Source organism: Adiantum capillus-veneris, chromosome 13 (assembly GCF_014529385.1).
Source record: "Adiantum capillus-veneris isolate H3 chromosome 13, ASM1452938v2, whole genome shotgun sequence".
NCBI classification, from domain to species: Eukaryota; Viridiplantae; Streptophyta; class Polypodiopsida; order Polypodiales; family Pteridaceae; genus Adiantum; species Adiantum capillus-veneris.
Window position 1 is genome coordinate 42,003,762 of NC_140943.1, and position 25,374 is coordinate 42,029,135.

Consider the following 25,374-nt stretch of genomic DNA (forward strand, 5'->3'; position numbering starts at 1 on the left):
TTCCATAAGAACAATTGCCAAACTGACAATCTGTACAGCTCTAACATTCATGTAACATGTACTTGATTTGAGCTCACTTTAAATACCATGTACATCATTTGTTTCAGAAGCTATTGTCACACTGACAATCCATGTAGCTTTGAAACTCAAGGGGTCAAGGTAGGTTGCAAATCGAAGGCTTCAAGGTAAAGTGATAACACAGTTGGTGACTTTGCAAGTTCACCTTCTTCCATCCACTTAGCATCCATTGGTGGATAGTTTCTGAACTTTACCAAGTAAAGCCTAGCAACCTTGCCTTTCACTCTTCTTTCTTTATGTGCCAAAATCTGTTCCGGGACCAAGATCTCGTCAAGTTCCTTGACTTCCGGCTGATCTTCAGCTGGCATATCTTCTGGCACATCACCCACATAGGGTTTGAGAAGACTCACATGAAACGCATTGTGAATGTTCCAACTCTCAGGCATTTTCAACCTATATGCAACATCATTGATTATGTCGCATACTTGAAAAGGCTCATAGTAACGCATGCTGAGCTTTGGAAACAGTCTTTCCTTGCCCTTCATCTTCTTTAACCTTGCCTTTTCAAAGCGTAGAAACACCCAATCACCAAGTGAAAATACCACTTCACGACGGTGACGATCAGCTTCTTTCTTTTGCTTTGCCTGAGTCTTTTCCAAGGCCACTTTGACCTTCTTGTACATTTCATCCATGTCTTGAACATACTTATCTGCTTCAAAATTCTTGTCCTTTGTATGCAGTATGGGAGGAACTTTCTTGCCACCTTCAACTATCTCAAAAGGTGCCTTGCTAGTTGATGAATGCACTGTATTATTGTATGCATACTCCACCAATGGCAAATATTGCTCCCACTTTCCTTTATGCTTTGACACATAGCACTTGAGCTGATCTAGGACAGTAGAATTTGCCTCTTTTGACTGCCCATATGTTTGAGGATGAAATGACGAAGTGAATTTGAGCGTGGTGCCGATATTCTCAAACAAGCCTCTCCAGAACAAACTTATCATGCGTGGATCACGGTCGCTGACAATCGACTGTGGCATGCCATGATACTTGAAAATATTGCTCATAAACAAGCGTGCCATTTGATCTGGCTTTATCTTCTTCTTGACAGGAATAAAATGAGCCTGCTTGTTGAATCTGCAAATGATGGTCCAAATACCATCGTTTCCTGTCTGCGTTCTCGGAAGATCAAAGATAAAATCCATAGCAATACTTTCCCATGGTTATTTGGAATAGGTAGTGGTTGCAATAACCCTGGTGCCTTTTGTCTGTCAAATTTGACCTTCTGGCAAATTAGGCATTCTCGCACAAAGGCATCCACATCTCTTCTCAATGTAGGCCAATAGAAGAATGTCTCAACCGCTTTAACAGTAGCTGATACCACGATGCCCTGCATACGGTGCGACATGACTCTCTTCCATAACTTTGCATCGCAATGGCTTTGTGACACACAATCTGCCATGCATCATCATGAACCCATCTTTGAGAAGATAGTGTTCATGACGTTGTCCATCCATTAGCTACTCGAAGACCCTTGCAAAATCTTCATCATTTGCATGCTGTTCCCTCATATCATCAAGTTCACGATGATAAGGAATTGACACAGCTGAAATTTGTGGCTTCCTTGACAAGGCATCAGCCACAACATTCTTCTTGCCTTCCACAGGCACAATCTGAAAGTGGAACATGGACAAGATATTTGCCCATCGCATATGCGTCTCAGATAACTTTGCCTGTGTCAAGAAGTATCGCAAGGTCTGATGATCCGTTTGAACAACGAAATTTGCACCTAGCAGGTAGTGTTTCCAACTTAAGAGCGCATGAATCACGGCCTGCAGTTCTTTTTCATAGACTTGCATAGTCTTTTCTGGCCCTTGCAAGATTCTATTCTCATAGGCTACTACCCTGCCATCTTGCATTAGCACTGCACCAATGCTACTACCACAGGCATCACACTGGACCACAAATGACTTCCTAAGATCTGGCAACACAATGACTGTCATCTTTTCCAACAAGAGATTAAAAGCTGAAATCTCTTTGTGTGTCCATCTAAAGGTGACTGTCTTCTTTTGAAGAGCATGTAAAGGTGAAGCAATCTCAACGAAATTTCGGATAAACCTTCTGTAATAGGAGCATAGTCCCAAGAAACTTCGGACATCGTGCACTGTCTTCAAATCTGGCCATGACTTGATTGCTTCAACTTTAGCAGGATCCATTCTGACACCATCCTTTGAGACAATGTGTCCGAGAAAATGAATCTCTTCCAGAAAAAATTCACTTTTCTTTGCATTGATGAGCAACCTATGGCTGCGTAGCTCTTTGAACACAATGGCCAAGTGATGCCTATGCTCCTCTTCATTCTTTGAGTAGACTATCATGTCATCAAAGAATGTACCAACAAACTGTTGGTGTGGACGGAAAATTCCGTCAATCATCCTATTGAACGTAGCAGGAGCATTTGTGAGACCAAAGGGCATCACTAAAAATTCGTAAAGGCCAAACGTCGTTCTAAAAGCAGTCTTGTGCACATCCTCTGATCTAATGCGGATCTGATGGTACCCACTCTTTAGATCTATCCTGCTAAACATAGCTGCTCCTTCTAATTTGTCCAAAATATCATCAATTCTAGGTATAGGGAACCTATTCTTGATGGTATTCTTGTTCAGTGCACGGTAGTTGATGCACATACGTCATGAGCCATCCTTTTTCTGCACTAACAACACTGGAGAACAGAATGGGGATGAATTGGGCTGAATCAGCCCCTTTTCTAATAGCTCCTGTACTTGGCTCATTATCTCTTTCTGCTGAGCCACACTAACCCTGTACGGAGGCTTATTTGGTGGGCTATTGCCTGGCACCAAATCTTTCACATGGTCCTCGGGTCTCTCTGGCGGTAATTGAGACGGTAATGAATCGGAAAAACAGTCACTATACTGTTGTAAAAACATTGACCTTTCTTTATCCAGCACAAATAAATTTGATTCATCACAATCTGACACTTCACGTGCAAAAACCAAGTACGCAGAAAGATGCTTTTTCATTACAGAAGTAATAGCAGAAGCTGATACAGTGGGAATAGACTCCCCTTTAAGCTTTACATCCAGAATGTGAGTCTTTCCCCTGCTTTGTATAGTGATCTTTTTGTTGTAGGCATCCATGATTTTCTGTACACGAAATAACCAAGGAATACCTAACAACACATCACATCCGTCCAATGGCATGATGTAAAATTCTTAAGCATCTACATAGGACTGTATATGTAGGCGCAACTTTCCGATGATGGGTGTCACAGCCTCTGTATGGCCAGGACATGCCAAACCTGCCTCTTCAAGCCCAACCTGACCAAGGCTCACTTCTATGGGAAAAAGTGATTTAATCCCGGCGATGGAACCATGAAACCGGCCTGTACTTTCAAAAAGGGCGGTAGTCCTTAGACTTAAACCTTATTTTCTTTCACCCATTTAATTTGTCGCCCACTTTACCTGTACTTTCAAGACACAACAAAGGGGAGAGGGATACAGGCTGCTAGATTGCACCTATATGAGAAGACCGACACCAGATTGGCCCCTAACTTAGGCGCCCCTTTCGGTATTTCTTTATTGTTTAAAAGAGGGAATAAACGCTGTGGTTCCCTACAAGCTGCCCCGCACAAGCTTGGCTGAATTTCAATTGTTCCGGCCCGATTTCTGTACTAGGACCCTTCACAGTTAGTATTCCCACGCATTGAATGACTTTCCCGACGCATACGGGCACTTTGCAAAACCTGGCGAGAATCTGCAGCACGCTGAATTCTCTGTTTTCAGCCCTGAAAATGCGCCAGATCACCTGTACAGCGGTCCCCTCGCGTCCCCAAACCTCCTGGGGGTATTAGGGTCTGTTTAGGGCCAAAACCCTAAACCTGCAAAAATACACAGCAGGCTGTAATTTACTGTTTCGGGCTCCGTTTCGCGTGCCGGTCGCATCCGTAGCAAGTCCTTGGGCTCCCGCACCTGTAGGGCTACTTGCCCTTTGAATCGGACGAGATTTCTGGCGTGAAACCTCTCCGAATTCACCTGTATCTGCGGGGGATCAGCCACTAGCTAATTCAGTACTTGTGCAAGAGGCTCTTGCCTCGGCAATCGCGCATGAACCCACACAACTGTACAATGGTCAATTGAAAAGCCCACTAGAGGGGCATAACATACTGCCATAGGGGAGAGAGAGGGCAGTGCGTAGCGTGTAGAGCATCACTCCTGGCACCGCAGTGTACATAGGAGGGAAAGGAAGCACTCCATAGCTCTCAACCTGTGACAAAATCTGCAAATGAGCCCCTCCTCCCTTCAAATTCAGCGCCACTTCATGTATGAGGAAAGTGCACAGAAATGTGCCACTTGGCACATTTACTGCCTATTTCCTGTTTCGGGGTTGCCGCCTAAAAATCTCCCAACCGGTTGCCCAGTTGACTTCACAGCAGAGTAAGAAAATGTTCCCCATGTCATTCCGGAGGTAATGACGCAAACACATTTTCAGGTCCCAAAATAGCAGTTCTCTAAATTTTAGGAGATGCTGCCATTGTATCTTTCTAGGTCATCTGACCCCCTTTGTACACTGCAGCCACACCCAGAACTGAAATGTAGCATCTGTAGCAAAGGATTCCACTTTGGCTAACCATAGTCCTTGTCCAACCTTAGTGCTCTCTTGCCCTCAGGCCTGGACTCCCTGTGGACAGTTCCACACTAGCTATGCAATGGAGGGCAGTTAGATTTCCCGAGGGGTGTTTCCAAAAAGTGAAAGTAAATAAATAATAAGAAAGAAATCAACAAAAAGGATAGATAGTAGTCACACGTTGGTGACATCTTAGCCTCCTTGACTTTGTTGGCAAGCATCCAATCAATGTTCTTGTGGATAGTGGATGTTCTACTAATTTTGTCAGCATATCCTTGGTTACTAAACTTCGCCTTCAAACACAACCTAGTGAGGTGGCTTATCAAGTAGAACTTGCTGATGGTTCCTGTCTCGAATGCAACAAAAGGATTGAAAAGTTGGATTTTCAGACTCGGGATTACGAGGATTAACATGGTTTTTCAATTATGTTCTTGTCACATTACGACTTGATCCTTGGCCAATCTTGGTTATTTCAGTATGATCCAATCATCAGTTTCAGAGGTCACTCTATTCGGCTCTTTCACAAGCAACAGGAAGTGGAGCTTCGTGGTCTCTTCAGTACCAAACCCATTATATTGGCCTCTGCTTTACAAGTCAAACGCCTGGTTCAAAAACGTGATTGTGCTACTGCCTTAATCATGTTGCGAGATGTCAAACCCAATGTAGAAGAGTCATGTGAAGAAAAATGTAAATCCTCGTCCAAACTTGCTTATTTGCAACAACCTTCTTTCAACCCCATCTGGACTTATTTTCCGACGAGCTACCAACAACTTTGCTTCCTTGGCGTCCTGTGGATCATCCCATAGATTTGATCCTTGGCCAATTTCCACCAATTCGAGCCCCTTATCGAGTTTCATACTCAAAATCTCAAGAGATACAGCGACAACTAGAAGATTTGCTGGATAAAGGTCATATTTGCCCAAGCAAAAGTCCCTTTGGAGCTCTTGTCTTGTTGGTCAAGAAAAAAGTCTATGTCTATGCGTCTTTGCATCGATTATCGTGCTTTGAATAAGTTGACAATCAAAAACAAGTTTCCCTTGCCTCGCATCGACGAGTTATTTGATCAGTTATTGGGTGCAAAGATTTACTCCAAAATTGATCTAAAGTCGGGGTATCACCAAATTTGTATTCGCATTGGTGATGAGTACAAGACAACTTTTCGCACAAAGTATGGTCACTATGAATTTTTGGTCTTACCATTTGGGTTAACCAATGCCCTCGCCTCTTTCATGACGTTGATGAACGAAATCTTCGGTCCTTACTTGGACAAGTTTGTGATCGTATATTTGGATGATGTTCTGGTTTTTAATCGAAAGATGGTAGATCAAAAAGAACATTTGCAGCTTGTCTTCCAAATTCTGCAAACCAATGTGCTATACATCAACAAAAAGGAAAGTGATCTTTTCAAGAATTGGGTGGAATACCTTGGTCATATTAGTTTTGCTAATGGCGTTGCAGTAGATCTCAAGAAGATACAGGTCATTGTGGATTGGCCTTTACCGCTCACTATCTCAGATGCACGTTCTTTTTGGGGACTTGCCAATTTTTATCATACCAAGGTGCACAAGTTCTCGGATATTGCAGCTCCTTTGACTGAGCTTACCAAGCAAGATAAACTTCAATGGTCTGAAGAGGCAGAATAGTCGTTCAAAGCTCTTAGACATGCCTTGACGACAATTCCAGTCTTGGCTATTGCAGATCCCACTCAACCTTTTCAGGTAATGACAGATGCGTCACCGGAGGTGTTCTTATGCAGAATGAGCGTGTCATTGCTTTTGACAGCCGCAAATTTTTAGCCATTCAAATGAGATACCCAGTTTATGACAAGGAATTCTTGGCCATTGTTCATGCTTACCGCACTTGGAAACACTTGTTCTTGGCATAGATTCTGTTGTTCAGACAGATCATGAGTCATTAACATACATTTTTACTCAACAAGTGATGAAACCTCGTCAAGTAGGATGGGTTGAGATCTTGGCAAATTTTCATATGATTATTCAATACGTGCCAGGCCTTGCAAATGCAGTTGCAGATGCCTTAAGCCGCATGCCTTGCGCTACCAACTTTGCCATTTCTGGTATGCAGATGGAAATACCTGCTTGTTTCAAGCATGAGTATTTGACAGATAGAGATTTTGGAGACGCATTTCAAGCTCTTAAATCCTCTACTCCTACTCCTGCAGAGGTGAATATGTTTGCCGCTTACACCATTGTTGATGACTTGCTCTATTACATTGATCGGATTTGTGTTCCCCACAATGCGCCATTGAGGAAGATTTTGATCCAAGAGCATCATGAAGTCCCTTTTGCTACTCACCCAAGGATCAACAAGACATACAGATTGTTGTCTGCAACATATTTTTGGCCACAGATGCAGCAAGATGCTATCAAGTTTGTGAAAGCTTGTCATTCTTGTCAAACAATGAAGGCTTTTGGAACAGCTTCCTCAAGGTTTACTTCAACCTTTACCAGTACTCAAGAAAGATGGGAAAGTATCAGCATGGATTTATTACTATGCCTTGTTCCCAAAAAGGCAATGCTCAGATTTTCGTAGTGGTTGATCGGTTTTTAAAGATGGCACATTTTATTCCTTGCAAAAAGGCTGCTTCGGCCCCGGACATTGTGCAATTGTTTATGCAACACATTTTCAGATTACATGGGCTTCTAAAGTCTATTGTTTCCGATAGAGATCCAAAATTCACAGGACATTTTTGGATCTCTCTTCATATCTCTTGGAACAAATTTACTGTTCAGCTCAGTATACCATCCTCAAACTGATGGTCAGACAGAAAGAGTAAATCAAATTTTGGAAGAAATGCTTCGACATTACATACAAATTCGATTGGGGTCATGGGAAGAATATTTGCCACTTGTAGAGTTCGCGTACAATAACTCTATCCATTCAGTAACTGACATGACTCCATTCCAAGCAGCATATGGGGCATACTCCTCTTGCATCGACAAACTTTGTTCTTCAACACAAAGTAGCTCTATGGGGTCATGTGAAGTATATTTGCCACTTGTAGAGCTCGCATACAATAACTCTATCCATTCAGTAACTGGCATGACTCCATTCCAAGCAGCATATGGACATACTCCTCTTGTACCGACAAACTTTGTTCTTCAACACAAAGTAGCTCTAGCAGATCAGTTGGTTCAAGAAATGCAAGATGTACTTATTCAAGTACGTGACTGTAAAGTTGATTCATGTCCAACAGAAGTACCAAAAACAAGCCAATAAGCATTGACGACATGCAGATTTCCAAGAAGGAGATTTGGTCCTGTTATATGTAGCACCTCATCGCTACAAAACTATGAAATCAGTCTTTCCAAAGTTGCGCCCTCGCTTCTATGGACCTTTCAAAATAGTCAAGAAGTATTCAGTTGTCAGTTACAAGTTGGAGCTTCCACTCTCATGGGGAAAACTTCATCCAACATTCCACATTTTTTGGCTCAAATAGTACATACAAAGAGATTCTCCAATTCCAGACTTATCTTCTTATGTGCGAGAAATTGAAGATGAACACATTATTCTTGTTCCAGAAAAGATTCTTGATGTTTGTCAAAAAGAGACAAGACGAAAGATCACAACAACATTTCTTATTAAGTGGATGGATCTTGATGAGTCAGATTCCATTTGGCAGACAGATGAAGACATGCAGCAGTACCCAAACCTTCTTCAAGAGTTCTTTGACAAGGGAAGACTTTCATTTGAACACGGGGTTTTAATTTAAATGGGAGGGAATGTCACGATTGTGACTTGTTACACTCTTTTTGATTCATTACAGATGCAGATGCGAAGTGTGACTAACCTGGGAGGACTCCTATTCTCGAATGGTCACAACCCTTCGCTCAAAAGTCATACCGCTTCACCAACAGCCACACTCCTTCGACGACTAGTCATGTCCCTTCGACCAATGGTTGTGGCTCTTCATCGAATGGATGTGTCCATTCGCCTAAAGACATGTCCATTCACGTAAAGGATGTGTCTCTTCGTGAAGGGTCATACCTTTTCATATGTACCTGCTCGTCTCCTATATAAGGAGCCCTTGTATCACACTTTCAATCAATCAAACACAGAGTCTTTTGAGCAAGGTGGAACCAAACGTAAAATACTGTACGTATTCGGTACGTAAGGTACGCAGTCCTGTATGGATTGAGGTTTAAGGTACGTAAAAATACGCACTATTGGTAAAAAACCCTTAAAAATTAGGAAAAACATTTGAAATTTCACAAAAGAAGCCCACAAATATATAAACTATCAATCTATATGGCTAAATGAAAAGGCCTACCTGCATTAAACATCAATCAAGTGACCTACCATGGTCCATATACGAACATGGGACACAATACCCGATTTCAGTAATAGTATGACAGACTCGATACCATAATCTCAAAAGCAACATAGCATTGTAAGGTAAGAGACAATGTACATCAATGATCATACAAGGGTGAAGATCCAAAGATTGACTAATGATGATTAAAATACTGCAAATACAAAACTCAACACTACAATCATCCCGGCATGAAAATGGCATATCAATCATGACCAATGAGAATGACATAGCAATCATGACCAATGTCTGATGCCAACTACAAAAGCTCATAAACTAGCAAGGTGCAAATGCCAAAAGTTAAAACTAATACATAGCATGAATAATACTAGAAAAAACCCAATGGAGTCCTCAGTCAAGAGACTCAAGTCTCTCTCTCCCAAGACAACTAGCTTAGAACTCATCATCGGATGAAGATGAGCTCTCTGCAGAGGAGAGAATGTCTCCATATGACAAGACATTGCCCTCGTCGTCGTACTCTGGCTCCATAACCATAGACACCTGTGGCTGCTCTGCAACATCCTCAAGATCCTCCTCCTCTGTGGCGTGAATGAGACGAACCGCCTCATTTGCACGCACTTGTGCTTTGCGGACAGGAAGCTTTCCTTTGCGAATGCTCTCACGTCGTGCAATATCTGGATCTGGAGCTCGCTCTTGGAGTGGAATATTGTATGCCCGTGCTCGCGATTTGGTCACTCGTCGATCCACACTCTCCAACTCTCTATGAAGTAGTTGAAGAATCTCCTCCTGCTCATCTCTCGTCTGTTGCTCAATGTTCTCTTAGTGGAATCAGGCACCATCTTAACCTGCGTGGGATCTACCTGCTCATAGAAAAAACCGAACGTACGTTACAAAGAGTTCGATCATATCATCATAAGTAAAATCGACAAGTTAACAAAACCACATATTTAATATTACCTGCTTTGGTGTCCCCAAAGCATGGTAGGCTCGCACAAGCTTCATGTTGGCTCTAGAGTAAACCAACCTCTCTAGTTGTGCAGTGCTTAGCCTATTGCGTATTTTGGTGTGGATCAATGAGTAGGCACTCCAGTTGCGCTCACAAGCACCCGCAAAGCAATCCTTCAATTGGGAAATTACAATGATTTAGGGTTTAGTATTTACCTGCAAAAGTGGCAATGGTTTAGGTTTCGTATTTACCTGCGAAAGTAGGCGTAATGCAAGATCCGTAAGCTCGGGAAGACCCTGTCTCCCATAGCTCTGCACCAAGTCAAAGGAAACTTGGTGGCCTCCTATCTCAGTGCCACAGGCCGCACAAAGGAAGGACCTAAGCTGTTGATGAAGCTCGTCATCTCAGCATCAATCTCCAGTTGTGTGTCCTCGTCATACCTCAACGAGATGTATGAATCGCGTAGTGCAAGCAAATCTCTATCATGGAATAGTTCTGGCTTTTTGTAGAGAGGATGGAGACATGCAGCCATTCCATGTATAGGACGGCTCATGAACGTCCACCGACTCTCCACAATAGCCAGTATGTCATCTCGTCTGCAGACATCCATCAAAAAAGAAGCATCTCAGTGTAGCAGGTCCGAGCTATCTAAAAAAAAACAATTGCCAACAATTGTCAATGATGCAATCAAGGAAACATACCGCTGCTGAGACAAAGAAGGACACTCTCTAATGTGGCTCTTCATTTGCAAGAATAGATGGTAAACCAGCCCTAGTGTGGACCCCTCCATATCCGTGACACGCAGCAACACGTGAACAGGCTGCAAAGCCACCGTGAGAGACTGCACCTCTGTCCAAAAGCTCTCATCAAGAACACGCCTCTGGATGTGCTTAGTGTTCTCCTGCTGGGAATTGTGCATGTCTCTCCATTTGGGATCCACCACTGTTTGCATCAGGGAATCCCTTAGCTTGAAGAGCCTATGGAGCACCAAATACATATAGGAAAACCTGGTTTTTGAAGGCCGTACCATATCCAACTGGTTGTGGCTCCTAAAGATGGCAAGTGCTTGGTGCTTCTTGCGGAAGAAAGTGGTGATCTTTGTTGCATCAGTGTGCGCTCCTTGCCTCACTGTCGAAGCAAGGGACTTGCCAATGCACCGTGTGCGAGCCGCAGACGGCTCCAAGCACACAACTAGTTTAACTAGTAAGCTCAAAGAGAGCAATGGTTTGTCACTCACCGCCTTATGCTCCTGCCGTAGAGGATTCCTCGCCGCGAAGAAGAAGGAGACGCCGCTACGCCGCGCTCAACCGCCTCGTCGCCGCCGTGCCTTCGTAATGCTCGATCGCACACACACTCTCCCTCTCTCTCTCTCTCACACACACACACACACACACGAGGAGGTGAAGAAGAAGAAGATGGAGATGGAGATGGAGATGGAGCAAGAGCACTCTTCTATTGCACAAATGAGAGAATGAGTGAATTTTAGGTTTAGTTGGCTTTTATATGAGCTCACCCCATTCACACTTGGGCGCCCATGCTTAGCCAACTAATCCCTTGAATGTCCCAGTTAGAGTACGCCTCTCATCGGCGATCACTCTTACCCTTTTCCTATTGGTCCGACAAGCCCGGTACCTGACTCTACCAAATACATAATACGCTTCCGTCGTAGGTGATGGGGTGTCCGTGAGCCGTGAGGGTTAACATGCCCCCCTTCCTGATGTAGATTCCGTCCTCGGAAGCTATTGAGTTGAAGCTCGTTCGTCGAGATGGAAGAGCATTTGAGATGAATGTCCTTAGCCTTCTTCAGTCACTGCAAAATCAAACAACATTGGCACAGTAATTGCATTCTCATAAGTGATTAAAAAGCATATGCAGTTTTAGGTAGACACATTGATTGGTAAAAAAAAATTTCAAACAATTTGTCAGCAATGAACATTAAATTGCAATGTAATCAAATGCATAAACAGATGTAAAGGTAAAAAATTAAACAATTCTGGGGTCGCTAATTTGACGTTCGAAAGGCACTAGAGATCGAATATTAATACCATGGGTAAGCTTCTTAATTTTCAGTGGTCAATTAAGTTGTTTAATCGCGAGAGCCAAGTATTCATGTTCGAGGGCTGACTAGAGGCTATACCTAGAAGACTTTGTAGTTAAGCTACGATAAAAGGAATTTCTCATGAAATCATCGCCTGACTGATTACCTTTTCGTTGACCCCCCAAAGTCTTTTCACATTGATTCAATTATGATGTGTGTGCTTATTTTGTATGCCTTGGGTTTTTTGCTTTTCAAGGAAAAGCGCCCACACTGAGAACCTCTAGGGCTCTAGTACCATAGGCGATACATGTGAGTGTAGTACCAATTTAAGCAGGGATTTCTCTTCCAGCTTAAAATTTTACATTGTGGCACTTTGATTTTTTGTTTGTTCATTTTCAGCATTTTAATTTTGTAACTTTGGGGGGTCATATAACACTGTTACCCTCCCCAGGCTCATCACATTAGTAAACTCCCTTTGTAATACTTAAGCTAAAGGTCAATAGGGTTAAGCCCACTAGAAAGCCCCAGTACATTTCATACAATGCTGCCTAAATCGGATTAAGAACCTAAGTAACCATTGCTTATTAGGAAGGCATTCCCCATGGTATTAAGAGAAGATTTCTAATACCTAGCTTGGTCAAACTAGCTTAGTCGGACTGCTTGATTTTTAAACCTAGACAAGTGATTATGACAAAACATTACATTGAATTAAATGTTTGATACTAAGCCAATGCGCTGAATATTATGCTACCAATCACAATCAAAGCAGACAAACATGGATGCAAAAAGATAAGGGCAATGCTAATGGACATAAAACACCTGTTTGTGTTGATGGTCGCGCTTGATTTGAAGTGTGAACGAGAGAAAGGTTCCATGAAGGTCCAAATCCTATCAATAGCAACACGCTCTTGTACACACTAGGAAACAAAAGGAATACCTCCAGGAGGCACATTAGTGGGAAAAGAGAACTTCGCTAATCTCTCAACTCTAAAACAGAAACACTCCTATCGTACTAATCTTACCTACCCTCCATCACTCAAGTGATGAGGATCAAAGGTGTTTTATGGCATAGGTTTCTGTTTCAGTGTACCAGATGTGACATGTGTAGGTCTGAGTCAATGTTTTGACTTTTAATGTGCATACTCGTTTGCTAATTGCTCTTGCTCTCTTTTTTTTTTTTTTTTTGTGAGTATAAAGCTTTATATGTACATTCCCTAAGATTGGGAGATATAGAGGTCAGGGAGAAAGGTTGAGAGGGAAGCAAGTGAATGATGGATGTCCACAAACACTCCCCCCTTCCTTGGGTAGATCATACCGTTTGAAATGAGCTTGTCACCCTTTGAAACCAATTATTCCAGTTGGTAATAGGTGAGGATTTTTGCCAGTAGTTTTCTATTACCCTAGGTGCCTCGTCAAGCTGCAAGGGTGGTAAGGTACTCTCCGAGGATCGAACTTGAAGTGGTTCATCAGGTGATTCTTGAACTTTGGGAGGTGTGGATTCTTTTGTAGCTTCATGGAGGTCCACTACTATAGATGGAGGCTGTGTAGAAGCTTTTACCTCTATGGATGTATTACATGAGGAGCTAGAAGCTTCATGAGACTCCCCCCTTCCTGAGCTAGGTGGAATAAATCGTTCTTTCTTTGGTACCCAAACTAGCTCGGGAGCGGGTCTGTAGCATTCTGTGATTTTTTTCTTTCCACGATCATTGATTCGTTTTGGAGCTACGGGATTGGGCTCACTTGGGTCAGGTGATAGGTAAGAGCACAATCTACGTTTTGACACCCAGATTTGATCATTTCCTTGATAGTAGCCTTGGGCTTCCAATAGTCGTTTAGGGATCCATCGCAACATTTTCTTACTTTTCTTGGAGCGAGTGGTACGTTTCTTATAAGGCTTCTGTTTTTTAGCACTAGTTATGGTCACTAAAGAAGCTTTAGGGACCCACTTGTATGTTTTCTTCGTTACATTAGGATGAGTCTTGTCGGAAGCGATATGCATTGCTTGTAGCATATTTAAGGGTATAGGCATTTCATCCCCCTCAGGTGTTACCCAGGTCGTCTCCCTATTTCCCCAAGTGTCTATGGTTGCTGCTAGGTGGACCCAATCCACATTGTCCGACTCAGTCATCCAGGTAGGATATCCATATAAGGAGAATCTTGGCCAATGTCTGTATCCTTCTTACAAGTGTAACAATATTGTAGTGGGGCCGAGTGAACTGTGGTGTCAGAGCGATGATCAATAATGGTTTTACTCCCTAAGGGGTGTACCTTACCAGTCACCAAATCCACTCTAAGGACAGAGTCTTGGAATTGCAAATAGACATGATTTTTAGACCAATCATGAACCATTTGTGCTTCCCTCATGAATGGTCGTCCTAAAATCATTTCATATGACATAAGGTGTTCAGAGAAATCCATTACAATGAACGTATGTCGTACCTTGTGTCCTAGAACTTTGATCTTAAGATCCTTGAGCATCCCCATAGGTTTGGCTATGGTACCATTTGCCATCTTTACCACAATGTTAGTAACACTGAGGCGGGGTTTTCCCATGGATTCCCAACAATCTTTTGTAACGATGCTAACTCCCGCACCACCGTCAAGAATTCCCTTTATAGTTAATCCCTTGGTAGTGATGGATAGGGTCGCATTAGACTCGTTGCCTTCAAAATACTGCCCTAATTCGTTAATGGGTACCTCGATCACAGACTCGTGTCCATCTAAGTCAAGTGATTGCACATGATTTTCCTCATCAATCATAATCGAGTCAGGCCTATTTGGTTGCGCAAACTGCGGTAATCCCGTTCGTAGCTCTCCGTTAAGGAATGCTCGAAGTGCAAGGAATAACTCAGGATCTCCATACAGCTTTGCTATGATCGTGGTTCGGACCTCAGAAGACATGAAGTCCACTAGTTTGGCAACATTCATTGGCATTTTGCAGGGTGTAGGTCCTTGACTAGGAACTGGTGAGGATGGAATCTCATATTCCTCAATGGGATCAGGTATTCCTTCGTTAAACATCCTTTCCAACAAGAAGGGTGTATGCTCACTTTCTGATGTCCCGTCCTCACTCCCTTCTTGGATGATACTAGATATGGCTAACGTTCTATGGTTCATGTGGGGTGGATGAACTTACGTGGGAAACACTGTGTCATGAATTTTGACATGCGTGGGTTCTGGTTCTAGTTCCCCTTGAGTCTCCTCCACTAAACCTCTTAGATGTTTCACCTGCTCAATCTCGTCTACTGGGTTTGGGTACGTCCCAATCTTCTTTTTACGATTCTTCCCTTTTTGCCCCTGCGGTTTATCTTGGGGGTCTTGGATTGGATTTGGAAACACTTGTGGTGTTTTCAGAGGCTCTTTATGGTTTTCTCTTATTCGGTTTTCATTTGGTTCCATGTTACGGTTTTCTTTGTCGGTCTTTCTCTTTGTGGTATTGGTTCTAGTCTCCATTGTCTCGATTGAATCTGAATCATCCTCGAGGTCATTCATATACATGGGGTCATCTCCTGTTCCTATGTTTGTTTTGGAACTTGGCTTTGAATTTCCCGTATTCTGCGATCTCTTCCTTCGTGTCTTCTTTTTCTTTGCTTGGATAACTGACGCGGTATCTCTCTCTTCGAGGATATGGCCTGGCCCTTGAAGCATGGACTGTGTAATCGCATAAGCGGGTGCGACGGGTGGTATTGGCGACGTCACACTAGCAATTTCGACCAAATTTAGGGGTGTGATTTTAGGCGCATTTGGGTTATAGGGGCATTGGGCAATCAAGTGATCTATGCCACAACGATTACATGTGAGTATTGGCATTGCAGACGTGCTCCCTTGATTCATTTGCATCTGTGCAGCATTCTTTTGCAGCCTAATAGGGCACTCCGCTGCTCGATGTGGTCCACCACACTCGTAGCATTGAAGAGGTGGCCTCCTAGCCTGGGTGTTGATATTTTGACCTCTGGATGCGAGAGCAGCAGCTTGATAAACCGGCTTGACTTGCCCCCAACAATCTTCCATGTAGTATATAGGACACTCTTCCAATGTATCAAGTCCGTAGGCAATACTAGTGTCTATTTCCTCCTCATAGCCATCTGCATAAGCATTTGATGGCTCGCAACCCACTTGGTTCATAGGGGCGACTCTTGGATGCGGGGGCTGCGGTCCTAGCACAGGAGGTGGTAGCGGTGTAGCTTGTACAACATTTTGAGATCTAGGGACCATGTGTTGCGGTAGTTGCTCAACAGGTGGAGCAGGCATCAATACAGGAGCTCGAGGTGCATCCGTCCAGGCTACAGGTGGTCTATTTGCCATCATACGTTTGATCATTAAACAATCCTTAGCTTGGTGACCATACCTACCACATGCGTTGCAAGTTCCATTAAATTTTACTCTAAACGTAGGGCACTCACTAGTGCTATGTGGACCCAAGCAAATGGAACACCATTGTTGCTCCCTTCTTGGATACATGTGACTATTTTGAGAGGGTCGATTATCCTTAAGAGACTCTTGGATTGCCTTGGTGAGGTCTGTCAAGAATGTCTCAAATACCTTTGGCTCATTGGCAATGGGCTTTGCAGTCATGGGTTCATACTCAATGGCTTGTGAGCTAGTGGATCTCGTGCCAGTAGACACCCTCATGCCTGCTATCATCAAGTTGTCCTCTAATTGGATTGCATTGGCAGTGACATCTTCCCAGGTTGTGATACCTCTAATCACTAGTCCATTATAGATTCCTTCATTCCTCAACCCTCGGATGAATCGATCAAGCAGTTGGTTAATGTTGAAGCGCTCATTTACAGGGCAACGAGAGTTTAAGTGCTTTAGACGACTAATGAAGTCCCTTACTGACTCTCCTTCCTTACGTTCGGCCTTCTGTAGCTGAGATGCTACACCCCAAAGCACACCTTCTCGTATGTACTCCTTTAGAAACAACCTTCGAAGGGTAGGGTAGATTGTTTTCTCGTCCACCCTTAGGGTTCTATACCAATCTCCAGCCTTCCCACTTAATGTCAAGCTTAAGGCATTGCACTTATGTAGTTCGTTGCGTTCCCCTAAGGAATCACATACTTGTTCAAACACTTCAATGTGTTTTCTAGCATCTTCGTCCCCATTGAATTTTTGCGTGAGTTTGGCAATTTGTACTGCCTTACTTCTAGGCTCTCTATCAGATGCATGACGCATATTTTCCGCGATAGATCGACCTATGGTTTGAGCAAACGCTGCCAAGTCACCTATGTGAGGAGGTAGGGCCGGTGGAGGTACTCTTGGAATCATATGTGGGAGAGGGACGGGTACCGGTCTTGGCATATGTGTGGATGATGCAGGATATGGAACATAACCGGGCATAGGTCCACTCGGATAAGGGCTAGGGAGCGGCACTCGAGGAGCATAAACAAGTGGTACAATTGGAGGTGTGGGGGCTATGTGTGCATAAGGGGCTAGAGGCACATACGGTCGAGGCCCCATATTAGGTACCACGACACTAGTTAGTGGCACTGCACTAACTGTAGATGTCATCGGTACATTCTCTGTCAGGCTTATCCTTGGAGTGAGCACTGTGTTTTCCTTAATAGAGGGTTGAGCCAAGTTAGGGAAGCTAAAGTTGTCGCTCGGAGGCTCAGATTGCATAGAGACCCAGGTGAAATGACGTAAGATGGGTCCATGGGGCTCATTAGAGGAGTCTCCATTTGTGATAGAGTAGGCTGTTGAGCCTTGCTCGTATCCAGAAATCTCATGGGGCCAGTTGAGAGTATATTTACCCCTCGGTTTTGCCTTTCCGATTGAATAATGCCATGGATAACATTACAGATCATTTTCTGTTGATCTTCGATGCTCGTGGCACTAGAGGTGGATTGTACAATCTCTATCCATCCTACATGGTAGGCGTGGCCAGAGTGTAGATCCGTCAACACCTCAGTGTGGAGGTCGTATGTCCAATGATCGTTAATGAACAATCCTTCTAGAGTTGACGTGTTAACGGTTTCTTGTGAGGTAGAAGCAATGTTGCTCCCCGTGGTTTTACTTGTCACCAACGGTACTCTAGAGGGAACTTCTGAAGGAGGCAGCTCAACAGGGCCTTCTTGGTAAGAAGTTGGCAGGATATCCACATGGACACTCTTTGGGGGTGTGGAGTCCATGTGCGATGTGAAAGGAGAGTCCACTTCCCCACCCCCTTCGTGTGCTTCATTTGCATCAGGTTCCGAGTGAGTAGCTCTACCTAATGTTTCCATGAAACGGCTAAACATACTAGTACTAGGCTGTGGAGCTTCGGGAGGTGCATGGCCTTCTCTCTCAGTGTTTTGGGTAGGGTATGCTTCCATGATTTCTGAGTCGGAGGAGGAATCACTAGCGGCTATTTTAGGGTCTTGGGTGGTGCTACCTTGTGTCCCCGCTGAGGGTCTAGAGCCTATCGAGGATGGGTAATGGGTGTCCGTATGAACAGAGGCACCCTCAATATGCTCGTGTTCTAGCACCCGCCCAGAGCGTAAGTGCATGTGCTTTTGATACCCTAAGGTGTCAAAAAGTTGCTCTAGGAGACCTTGTGACTAGTTTTTTGCGTGTTTTTTGTTTGTTTTTTTGCTAGATTTTTTAGAGCGTGTCGTGGATTGGGCCGTGTGATAGCTCGAAACGAGCGTATCGCTAGGAGGGACGCGCTGTGCTTTATAGCCCACCGTTTGGTTCTATTTTGCTCCAGAAAAGCCCGAAACAGTCTTTTCCTAGCTGGGGAACTAGGCTCCAAATAGCAAGTCTAAGGGTGCAAGTGGGAAGAGAAGGGAGGAGAGTGGAGGACTTGCCCCACATGCTCTCATTCCCTCTTGAGGGAGTAGGGTATATATATAAGAGTGAGTCTAGTATATATCATAAGACTGAGGACTGAGGCCTGGGCCTGGGCCTGGACTTGGGCTTGGGCTTGGGCTTGGGCTTGGGGAAATGATCCCGATCCCGATCTATCTTTTATACAAACCAACCCGTCCGTTTTTATACCTCACGTTTTTTATTTTCGAAAAATTTAACCTCCCCCTCACTCACGTTTTTATTTTTCGATTTTTTTTTTGAGAAAATTTTATTTTATTTTATTTTTTTGCAAAAAATTTTAACCTTTTTTTTTTTTGGGTACGCGTTTTGGTGCGCGTTGACCTCTCCTACCTACTTACTGTCTCGCCTACCTACTGACCTGCTAATTAGTGGTTCACCTAATTACTAACCTACTTAATTAACTAACTGTGCGCCTAACTGTGCACAAACCAGGAAACACAGAAAATGCAGAAAATTGAAACTTGACAGAACTGTGCAGTGCAAACCAGAAAATGCAGAAAATGCAAAAAAACGCAAGAAATGCTAACTGTGTGCAAACAGAAAACCAGAATTTTGCTAACTGTCTAACTAATACTAAATGTACGCAGCAGAAAAACAGAAAATGCTAACTGTGCGCAACAGAAAAGCAGAATTAACAACTTGCAGAAAAAATACGTCTTCCTCTCCCTCTTCTTTCCTACTGCAAACCACTCATACAAGAAGCACAGAGTGCCTCTTGGGCTTAGTGCAGGGCTATTCCCCAGTTGCGGCGCCAAAAATGTGCGCTCCTTGCCGCACTGTCGAAGCAAGGGACTTGCCAATGCACCGTGTGTGAGCCGCAGACGCCTCCAAGCACACAACTAGTTTAACTAGTAAGCTCAAAGAGGGCAATGGTGTGTCACTCACCGCCTTATGCTCCTGCCGTAGAGGATTCCTCGCCGCGAAGAAGAAGGAGACGCCGCTACGCCGCGCTCAACCGCCTCGTCGCCGCCATGCCTTCGTAATGCTTGATCGCACACACACTCTCCCTCTCTCTCTCTCTCTCACACACACACACACACACACACACACACACGAGGAGATGAAGAAGAAGAAGATGGAGATGGAGATGGAGCAAGAGCACTCTTCTATTGCACAAATGAGAGAATGAGTGAATTTTAGGTTTAGTTGGCTTTTATATGAGCTCACCTCATTCACACTTGGGCGCCCATGCTCAGCCAACTAATCCCTTGAATGTCCCAGTTAGAGTGCGCCTCTCATCGGCGATCACTCTTACCCCTTTCCTATTGGTCCGACAAGCCCGATACCTGACTCTACCAAATACATAATACGCGTCCGTCGTAGGTGATGGGGTGTCTGTGAGCCGTGAGGGTTAACAATCAGACACAATAGGCAGCACCCAAGAGAGTTTCCCTATCCCCTCCATGAGTAAATCAAGGCAATGTGCCGCACAGGGGGTCCAAACTATGGATGGAAACTCTGCTGAAATCAAGTCACCCATTGCTTTGCAATTTGATGCATTATCAGTGACAACCTGTACCACATTCTCTGCGCCAACGTCTCTAATGGCCTGCCGAATGTGCGTGTAAATGAACTGACCTGTGATATGTTCCCCTACCGAATGTGCGTGTAAATGAACTGACCTGTGATATGTTCCCCTGCCTTCCCTGCATCCACAGCTCGCAAAAAATATGTGCCAAGGCAAGATGACACAAGAATGTTGATGATGTGTCGTCGACGTATGTCACTCCAACCATCTGAAATGATTGTGCACCCAAATTGTTTCCATCCTGCCTTCACTGGAACCAAAGCCCTGTCAATCAAAGCCTTTTGCTCATCAAGCATTGTCGTGCGCATTTTCTTGTACTCTAAGCCAGTCCATGTATCTGTGGGACCAACCTGAGCAATAGCCTTCACCATCCTTTTCCATTGGTCAGTCCTCAATACATTGAAGGAGATGTTGCACTCAATAAGAGTGCGAGCAATCTCCATCTCCGCCACCTTTTGTCGCTCCTTGATCCAAGATTGAGTATGCACACGCGAGGGCAAGGTGGTCTGCCTAGGCCCTGTGACATCCTCCGTATCATTAACATCCTCAGAAAACACATCCTCAACATCTTGCATGACACGAGCCCTCTTCCTGTTAGACTGAGCCTGTGCACTAGGTTCACTACTTCCCACCGTTTGATCTTGAGTGTCCGTCTCCCCAAGGTCTCCGAGAAGGGCATCATGAAGAGCATCTTGTGTAGATTGTTTTCCCCTACCTTTGTTTATTCCTGCCATTGTTGGAAATTTTTCTACAATCAGTTAAACTTTTACAGCAGGCGGCACCTTCTTGCATGCTCCACAATTGGCTGTACATCCTATTGCCGTCAAGTGTTTGACGACACGAGTGACCGTACTGGTCTTCTGCATCCCACAATACTTGCATTGCCAACGTCATGTACCTGATCGGGATTGCCCTGGAGTCTTCACAATCTCAATGACATTAGTGTGAATGTTCCAGAGGGGGTTGGCTTCGCGAGGCATGGTGTTTTCTTTGCAAGAAAGGCGCTCACAGACCTGCTCTGCACCTGCTCTGCAACTTTTACAGAAGCGCACACTCTCTGTAAAGAGCTTTACTGAAAAAATAAAACGCTACCCTATCACTGCAACGGACGCCACACGCGCTGGCCAAATTTTTAAAAAAAAAATACTGCACTGTACGGATTGCATCCGTACGGTACGGATCCGTACTGTACGGACGTACCGTACGGATTGCATCCGTACGTACGTACGGTACTACCTTGCTTTTGAGTCTTGTTTCTGAGTTCAGTTCAAGTTTCTTAAGTTTTAATCATGAGTTTAAGTACTTAATTAAGGATTAGTACCTAGAATCCTTACAATATGCATGAAGGAGGCTTTGTGGGTCGCCGGCGAGGTGTGCTTTTTCTTACTCGTGGGGATGCCATTGGCACTTCTCCGATGCTTTGTGAGAGAGAGAGAGAGAGAGAGAGAGAGAGAGCAGCAAACAAACACAAGAGAATCCTTAAAAACAACAAGAAACGCTTGTGAAACCCTAAAAAAACAGAAAAAATCAGCAATGAAACTTTGAACAACAGTGGAAAACCAATTTGAAAGCCTAAAAAGCAGCAAAAGACAGTTTCAAAACCCTAGAACAGCATAAAAGTAGTGGCAAAACCCTAAAAAATGAGAGAGAGAGAGAGAGAGAGAGAGAGAGAGAGAGAGAATTGTTTAAGGAGAAACATTTGATTCCATTAAGACGACAAATTTACGCCTTGTTGCTTTTCAGGTTGGATATGTAGATTGTGAAAGGCAGAAGCAATTGTGTGAGCAGCAACGTTTGATTCCATTAAAGATGATAAAATTACGCTTTTACTCTCTAAGGAGTATTGGAAAGATGGCTGCACTAGATTATACTGGAGAATGGTCAGCAAATGCTTTGAAGAAGTATTCTATAGATGTCCTACCAAGGTTCTCAACGCAACTAGATAATGTTGTTGCTCTGATGGAAGCTTTTGAGGAGGAAAGTAGGCCTATAGCTGCGCTCCTTACCAAAAAAAAGGAGACACCAGCTATATGGCGTGCTCTCAGTGGGTTATTCTATGGACGTATTGTTTTCTTTGACATACAGGTTTGTCACTTTTTCCTCTCAATAAGACTGATACAATTTATTAGTGCTTTCCATATTAAGTGAGTATGCTTTTGCCATACTACATCTTTGCAGGTCACCGATGATGATGTTGATAACACTGCCAAAAGGTTCCAAGTTGACAGTCTTCCTGCTATTATAGGTGTGTATGAGAATGGAGAAACAAAGCTTCTTAGCCATGGTTCAAAACTTGAACAAGCTAGTTCTTCTATAGAACAGTTAAAAGCCCTTTTGGAAGACTTGGAGAAAAAGAGTAAGGCTGCAGGGCCTAATAAGGGAAAAGCAACTGTGGACAGCAAAGTGCCTTCGCTAACAAAGAAGAATTTCAAGGATGTGTGTGGTCAGGAAACCCCTCTGTGCGTGATTGGAGTTCACAGGTCGTCGAGGGGAAGGGACAGATTGAGACAGATCTTGCAGGAGGTAAGGTAGCTAGTTACAATGAGTATATGTATAGAGATTTGTTCTTCTCATAATAGGTTGCAGAGGGCTAAATGCAGACTGTGCACTTGTTTGCATTCTAGATTTCTCAAAAAACGTTGATTCGAAAGGGACAGAGAGCAGGTTCTTCAAAGAAGCCCATTTCTTATGGTGTCATTGATGGAACAAAGCAGTCAGCTTTTCTCAATTCTTTCGAGAAGTCTCTTTCAGAGAGGGAGAACTCTCTTTTAATAGCTTACAAGCCTAAGAAAGACACCTACGCTTTCTATGATGGGCCTCTCAATCTTGAAACCGCAGAGAAGTTTGTGATTGAGATTCTTGGTGGTGATTTGCAGTTACAAAGAGTTGTGCAAGATCCAGTGCTGGTATAGAACTACACGATATATCCAGATTCAAGTGTGGATGCCAGGGTTTTATACTCGGTTTTAACAGGGCCCATTGCTTGGCAGCAGGCTCTCCATGTAGTTGTACATCTCGCACCATCTATACAACCTGCTCCCCTTATTAGGGGCTTCAGGTTCTGGCCTAATGCTTAATGTAATGATTCTCTTTTCATTAGGGTTGGGTGCTAAGAGGCTGCAATGAGAGTAATTGTATTTCTGCAGGTCTTGCTGTTGCATATAGACTTAAGCAAATATCTGACAGAATTGCAGTTAATTGCATGCTGCACCATGTACTCTATTTTTTCTTTGCAACTTTAGTTCACAAGTTTTTAGCACGTGCTACTACGTTTCTAAGATGTGTTTTGCGTACAAGTTAAGAGCTTGAGGGGTTACGAGCTTTGAACTCATCCACCACCACTCATGGCTCAATCTGTACATCTTTTTGAACTTTGACTGAGTTGGTGTTTTCAATATCGTGCTAGGCTAAAAAGAGTACATCATTGGGTTGACATAGGTACAATAGGATCCAGTATTCATGATCCACATTCCTCAATAGTGCAAGTTCAATCCTTTTTCCCTGAAGGTGTCCTGCCACATTCATTCTTTCCATTTTTTGTACTAGCTAATGTTCCATCCCTGCAACCTGGTTAGGCTTAGCGGTCTCTGTGCGAGCTTGAGGCATGGTTTGTGTACACCTCACAACCTGTTGCACCCCGAAGTTGGTCCCAGAAAACATCCTTCGAAGAAATTGGACCGAAAAAACATCCTTCGAAAAAGCGCTGCGAAAAGACTTCGGAAGCCTAGTTGTCTGGTATGTATGGTCTCTCCCAGCCCCTATCTGTAGTAGATGCCTCCAGTTCTTGGACCTCTCAAGTAGAAAGCAACCCAAGTGCCGCTGGTTTGGGGTCATCATCATCAATTGAAGGGAGAAGTCTGTCCATCCAGCAGGCTTGAATGTAACTATACAAGCACAAGGGCAAGCTGAATGTGCCTTAGACTCTACCTCCAATCTCCACAGCTTGCACATCGTGTCCTCCCAAGAAATGCCCATCGTTGCTCTACCCACCTCAATTTCAAGAGGGTAGACAGTAGTGCACTTGGCATATACCCCCCATACCTTTTATCTGACGAGACTCATAAGGATAAGAGTTGCTACAATAACCTCTTCCAGTGAACCATGTCAAAAGCTTTATGAAAATCCACAAAGCAACAATAGAAGCATCTCCCTATATTCTCGCTTGCTCTATGAAACATTTGATTGTGAAAATGTGATCCCCTCTTGCTCTACATAAGTGTTAAAACTCTGGCTCCAACATGGTCCCAAAATATGACCAATCACGACAGTCCTCTGGTTGGCAGGGTCGGTGAGGTCCTCCGCCTTGTGTAATGACACTATAGTATGCATAGTTCGTCTCAAGGAGACCCTTGGCCAAAAGCTTGCTCAAAATATGTGCAATGAAAGGAAATAGGATCCTGGCTGCATATATAAAAACATCAGAGTGGGTAGAGGCTCTCCCCATGCTCTAGTTTTGGTACGGCTCCTAGTACTCGGCCATCACTGCAGAGCTTGCGGATCGTCAGTTGCGAATATGTGGGCTGCATTATGTGAGGCTGATTGGGTATCTGATATATTTCCTCAGCATAGGTGCGCCATACTTGAGGGTCCTCAATAGGTATAGGAGGGCCCTGCTCGCACGTCTCCTACGTCTAGTAAGAGTGCATTTTGCGTCTGGCATGGTTTTGAGATGTCTTTCCTAGTAGTCTCTGTTCTTGGAGCATCTATACAGCTGCCTTCACTCATCATCATACCACCTGTTTTGAGGCACAGTCTCATTACTGGTAGTATCAGGTGTCTAGGTGATGTGTGAGAAGCTATGAATAGTAGCAGGGGGGGTGCAATAATGTGGTGTGCTCCATAATCAATGTCAATAGAGGTGGGCGAGGATCTATGTCAAGCAAGCTCTCAGTGATATGGTAGCTATATAAAGATTCCATATCACGTCTAAAATGCATAATGATGTACCGATGAAGTAGGGAAAACAGGAGCCGTTGGGGGTGGCCTCTACACCTACCTATCCCCTCTTCGTATGTATGGTAAGACACCTCCACCTACGAAATAGGGGTATCACCTAGCTATAATGTGGCAATAATATGAATATCCAACAATGA

The 25,374-nt window shown here is 43.9% G+C and overlaps 1 protein-coding gene across 1 annotated transcript in view; it reads left to right on the forward strand.

Moving 5' to 3' along the window:
- ATERDJ3A (DNAJ heat shock N-terminal domain-containing protein) overlaps positions 1-23,561 on the forward strand; it is a 92,671-nt gene extending 69,110 nt beyond the window's left edge. Inside the window, exons 5-7 of the mRNA XM_086526686.1 lie at positions 22,025-22,366; positions 22,460-22,804; positions 22,906-23,561. Coding sequence (XP_086382812.1) covers positions 22,025-22,366; positions 22,460-22,804; positions 22,906-23,193 — 975 coding nt within the window. The 3' untranslated portion in view covers positions 23,194-23,561. The remainder of the gene's footprint in view (positions 1-22,024; positions 22,367-22,459; positions 22,805-22,905) is intronic.
- The last annotated feature ends 1,813 nt before the right edge of the window (positions 23,562-25,374 follow it).